This window comes from Trypanosoma cruzi (assembly GCF_000209065.1).
Source record: "Trypanosoma cruzi strain CL Brener chromosome Unknown tcruzi_1047053418221, whole genome shotgun sequence".
NCBI classification, from domain to species: Eukaryota; Euglenozoa; class Kinetoplastea; order Trypanosomatida; family Trypanosomatidae; genus Trypanosoma; species Trypanosoma cruzi.
The window spans coordinates 1-5105 of record NW_918604.1 but is presented as its reverse complement, the minus strand read 5'-3'; the positions used below and the strand labels follow the sequence as shown (position 1 = coordinate 5105).

Sequence of the window (5105 nt, the reverse complement as noted above, 5' to 3'; positions counted from 1 at the left end):
GTAATTTCTTGCTGTGTGTCTGCGGCGCTCTACGCCAACGCCACCACCATGCGTTTCTTCGTTCCTTGCTTTTTTTTCCCCCACTGTGTATGCGTATGTATTATTTATTTATTTGCTTTTGCTGCTGCGTGAAAACCGAGTGGAATTCTCATGGCAGCCTCCGCTGCGGGCCTCATTTCTTTCTTCCTTGTTGTGGTTTTGTTCATTACGCGGCGAGGTAGCAGCAGCCGGCAAAGTGGGAGGTGCAGGGCGGGCGGAGCGGCGCGTCTCGTCATATTACGCCGTAAGGGGGATTGGAAGGAGACAGCAGGATTCCCGTCTTTCTTTTTGGTCGTGATGTGGAGGGAACTGTATACAAGCGCGTGTGCCGATTCTGCCGTGACGCCGCGAGGGGAACTCCTCGCGCTGGAGGGCGGCACGGTGCGGTTGTGCGGCAACACTTTTGGCCGCTTCCACCAACGCATCACGGACGATGAGGTTGTGGCCCTGTCGGAGACGTGCGCACGACTACCGCTCGTGGCGGAGCTGCACCTCGAATACAACGAGGTGTCATCGCGCGGGGCCACTGCACTTGCTGACGCCATGCAGAACGGCTTCCGCAGCCTGCAGTACCTGGACGTGTCGCACAACGCCATCGACGCGGAGGGGGCCAACGCCCTTGCCGCCGCCGCCACAACCCACGAGGCTCTAAGTACGCTTCTGCTGCGCAGCAACCCCATCGGCGGCGCCTGCGGTCCATTCATGGAGAGGCTGTTACAGAGTGATGATAGGGGCAACAGTAGCCTCCTTGCGACGCTCGATCTTGAGAACACGGAGCAGGACATGAAGTCGCTCGTGCGCATCGCGCGAGGATTGGCACGGAACTCGACACTGACAACCCTGAACCTGGGACGGCCACTCATGAACAATCCGGACGATGTCGCTTGTGTGGTGCGCCACCTTGCGCTCGCGCTGAAGGAGAACACGACGTTGCAAACTTTGGGCATGAGCCACTTCAACATGACCGACGATGACCTCAGACTGCTCTGCTCGCCTCTCCGCAGCTCCGCTGTCGTCTGCCTCTCGCTGAAGGGCAACAAACTCTCTCAGGACTCGGGCGAGACGCTGGCAACGCTGTTGACGCAACGACCGGATTTCATCTCCCTGGACGTCACCGCCAACCGGCTGCGTGACGTGGGCGCCGTGTCTCTTGCGTCGGCTATCGCTTTGCATCCCGGCTTGCGTGCACTTCACATTGGCAGCAACACTATTGGTGGACGCGGCATCTCCGCCATTGCGAAGGCCGTGGAAACGAACACCTCCCTCACATCGCTGCGTCTCTGGGGAAATGACTTCTCGGATGAATCGGTGGCCGAATTGTATGCCCTCCGCGGTAAGATTGACTCCCTACCGGAGAAGGACATTAGTTTTTATGTTGTAGATGGCCGCCCGATGTTGGCGCGTGAATGAGGCCGCACTTGATGTAACAAAAGAAAGTGGATACAGACCATTCATCCTCATGTCAGCTCTGGCGGTGGTGGCGGCAACCATGGGGATTTCTTTGTGTGTGACGATGATGGTTTTATTTCTGTTGCCCTGTTTTCTGGTTCTGTTGTTTGGTTTTCTTTTATTTTACTGTGCCTGTTTGCCTGCATTTCTGTTTTCTCCTTTATTTACATGTGGCTTTTCTGCTGCTCTCTTTTCGTGAAGGTGCCCCCACTTGCTCTCCGCCTCTTTTTGAGCAGGTGATGTTCGTTCCTGACCAGAACCAGCTCCACGCGCTGTACATGTTTCGCTGCGGGGAGCTGCGCGTTGGGAAGCCGAATGAAGAGATGCTCGCACTGCTAGCGGAGGACGATTGGGCGTATCTGTCACGTCTGAAGGACGAGGCACACGAGCGTGGCGTGTCCATCGAGGACCTGCAGATGATTGAGGACGACACGGCAGAATTACGGCAGAAGCGGGAGGCGATGGTGCCGCTTGCCATGCGCCGCGTGTTGCGCCTCACCCCTGTCATCGGCAGCATCGATGCGCTGGTGCATGTGGGAGCACGTGGGGCGTTGGCGATTGTGGATGTGGCACGCGAGCTGCCGTTTCTGGAGGTGCTCGACTTCTCCAACCTTACCTCGCTCTTTCTTGCCGACCCCTATCAGTGCGAGGGCGTCACGGGGAACGATGTCATCGAGGCAATATGCCGCATGGCAGCCACCCACCCATCGCTCCGCGTCATTGATTTGGCGGGGCAACCCATCGGCACAATCGCCGCCCACCATTTTCTTGAGCTCCTGCGATGGAACCGACGGATCCAAGAGGTGCAGTTTGATCGAGACGCCGTCGATGGTCGACTGGTGGCGTACATTGAAAGGGAGATGCGGCACAACGCCACGTTGCCGCGGGCTCCTCCAGTTCTTCCCCGCGCCCCATCCGATAGTATCAAGCGACTCCCCGTCCACGACAGGAAAACCGTGCAGGAGCAGCAGCTTCTCCGGCGGCTCCTGGAAACAGAGACTGGTTTGGGCGACATCATGTCTTTGGAAGAGATCAGCGAGGCGGTATTGTACGCCCGCACGATGTCGACAACGGAGGTTGTCACGCGTTCCAGCGGTCTTCGCGGTGACGGTGTACATCTTTTTCTTCTTGAGTCTGGCGCTCTACGCGCGAAAGCCGGCCCGCGCGGGTTTGAACTAAGACGTGGCGACTATTTTGGAGAAACGCACGGCGATGTGTTGTTCAGTCAGGGTCTGTTGGAAGAGGCGGTGCGGGGGGTTGTGTACTGCATACCGCTCAGCCACTGTCGCTCTCTCTGCGACGCATGGGCGGGACGAGTTGAGGCTTATTATCCGCTACTTCGCCAGAGTGCTTTGCTGCAGGCATTAGATGTCTGGACGCGGCTTCGAATGTGCTGCTGTGCCACACAACGTGTTTTTTCCAGGGGAGATGTGGTGATATCGCCGGGTGATTCTTTCAAGGGTCTCTTTCTCGTGACAGCCGGTATGTTTGGGGTGCTTGGCCCCACCGCGAAATCCCCCAGAGCGCAGGAATTCACTGTCGGTGACGTCTTTGGCGAAGAGGCGTTTTTGGCGCGTCGCGAATGCAGTTCTGTGACAATTGTCACGGAGAACTTTGCGGAGACGAACAGTTGCCTGGTCGTTGAGGGGTGCGCCGCTCGCGTGCTGCGAAGCCACTTGCTGCCAGTGCTGACCACACTCGCTTCCGCGTACTCCCAACACGAGGATCTTATGCCCGTCAGGAAGTGAGTGCCACGCAGCAATGCCTTTTGTGGAGTTTGCGTAAATGTACAGTGTGAATGAACTCCCTTTGGAAGGGAATGAGGAGTGGGGATGTTGTTTTTATTGTTGACCGCCATTAAATTTGAGGGCGAAGCCTTGCGATGTTATTTCTCTCTTTCTCTCCTTTTCCCACTTTGTGTCTCTTTGCAGTATCTGGGCCTGTTTCACCCGCACGGTTGTTGGGTGTTAGGGCGCCTGAACGTTTTGCATTGAGCCTCGTTGTACTGCAGCGTTTGCTTTGGATGGGGTCACGTGCTTCGAAGGCTGTAGTCGATGAACCTTACTTTGACCGCACGGCTGTGGACCGTCTGTGCAAGGAGGCGTACGCTGCAGGGGCAGGCGATGCCTCGGCGCATTACCAGGCGGTGCTCGAGTCGCAGTGGCGTATGGACACGGCAGCGGGACTGGGCGGATGTGCCATAACGCTCCTCCTCTCGTACATGTACTTTGGCACAAGAATGGCGCAGAGCGACGCGCAGGCATCACGGCTGGTCGAAGCGGAGCGGTCACACTTGATGCGGATGCAACAGGAGAGCGATGCGCTGCAGACGCAACTGGGGAAACTGGAGAAAGATAACGCGCGGCTTTGGAGGGTTGTGTGCCGCTCTGCGGCGACGATGCGACGAATGTCACGGCGTCAATCAATATTGCTCCACAGCCTAATTCGGCTGCGGCACCGCAGCGCCTCATTGGAGAGCGAAGTGGAAATTTTGAAGAACTTTCTTGCGCAGTTGAATCAGCGTGTGCTTGTCATGCAATGTGGTGGCAGCGTGGCGCTTGGCTGTCTTGCTGCTGTATGTATCTCCGCCTTTGTGACGTCTTGCGGGGGGAGTGCCGGCAGCGGTGGTGGTGTTACGAATACCAATGGCATCCATAACAGTGTTGGTGCCAACGGCAGTGCCGGTGCAACGTTGCAGCAACAACCGTCATGCGAAGACATGGCGGGTGGCGAGCGACAGGAAGTCACGTGAGGGGAAAGTCTCTTCTTTTTTCTTTTCTTTTTTTTTCTGGGGTTCTGTCGCCCCAAATTACTGCACATAACATGCATTTGTCTGTGCATTTGCTTGGCGGACTTGTCTTTATTCTGTTGTTTGCTGGTTTAATTCTTTGTTTTGTTTGGCTGTATGAACGAGCACTCTCATCTTTGCTTCCTCTCTGTCACTCATGTGTACTCTCTCTTGTGTGTATGGCTTGGAGGGGGGACCGCGTGGATGGCATGTGCCGAGGTGGTGCTTTTGCGCGACTCCTGCAGCGCGGTGGGGATGTTTTTTGAGGTGCAACGATACAAGAAAAACAAGGCATTTCGGAGCTCTCTTGCCGACTACGTGCTGCGGGCTCTCACAGCAGAAGCAACGTTTCCAATGATGCACGGAACGAGTGACTTTCCTTCCCTGTCGCTTTTCTACGTTGGTGAGGCGACATGCAGCGGTGCTCCCTGCTACGTTGCACTCCCCACCTCTGGTCGCTTCTTTATTGACTATTGCCTGACGTGGGGCCGCCACGCGCACCAGGGGCAGGCGCGGCGGTACGCAGCATGTTGCAAAATGGCGATTCTACAGACCGTGGGCGGTGGGTGGGCCTCGTTGCGTCGCGCAGACAAGGCCCTGAGGTGCGCTATAATGCTCTACGAGACGGCTGCACTCATCCACGACACCGCCACGCTGCGGAAGTGCCGCCTGTTTGTGGGATGGGCACACCTTTGGAACGGCGATGTACGGCAGGCTGTTGAAATCTTTGAGCAGCAGCTGGTGGAGGCGCGGGTGGAAGGCGACGCTGTTCAGGAGCGCCGTTGCATCTCCGCCATCCACCACGCCCGTCACAACCCGTCGGTTGTTG

At 57.0% G+C, this 5105-nt stretch overlaps 4 protein-coding genes across 4 annotated transcripts, besides 3 other annotated features; all 4 read left to right on the top strand.

Annotated features, from left to right (window-relative positions):
- Positions 1-3352: a sequence feature (areas merged during assembly that could not be assigned to a particular haplotype. This can correspond to areas where the two haplotypes were merged or to regions with more than two copies in the genome that were merged during assembly.).
- On the top strand, positions 151-1449 carry Tc00.1047053418221.30 (uncharacterized protein; the record flags this gene model as incomplete). Its single annotated transcript, XM_798930.1, has 1 exon — positions 151-1449. The coding sequence occupies one exon, from the start codon at positions 151-153 to the stop codon at positions 1447-1449; it is 1299 nt and encodes a 432-aa protein (XP_804023.1).
- On the top strand, positions 1728-3236 carry Tc00.1047053418221.20 (uncharacterized protein; the record flags this gene model as incomplete). The annotated part of the gene is made up of 1 exon (XM_798929.1): positions 1728-3236. The coding sequence occupies one exon, from the start codon at positions 1728-1730 to the stop codon at positions 3234-3236; it is 1509 nt and encodes a 502-aa protein (XP_804022.1).
- Positions 3353-5105: a sequence feature (areas merged during assembly that could not be assigned to a particular haplotype. This can correspond to areas where the two haplotypes were merged or to regions with more than two copies in the genome that were merged during assembly.).
- On the top strand, positions 3512-4240 carry Tc00.1047053418221.10 (uncharacterized protein; the record flags this gene model as incomplete). Its single annotated transcript, XM_798928.1, has 1 exon — positions 3512-4240. The coding sequence occupies one exon, from the start codon at positions 3512-3514 to the stop codon at positions 4238-4240; it is 729 nt and encodes a 242-aa protein (XP_804021.1).
- Positions 4251-4278: a microsatellite.
- Tc00.1047053418221.4 (uncharacterized protein) lies at positions 4481-5105 on the top strand (the record flags this gene model as incomplete). Its single annotated transcript, XM_798931.1, has 1 exon — positions 4481-5105. A coding segment is annotated over one exon (625 nt), but the record flags the coding sequence as incomplete, so codon positions are not given.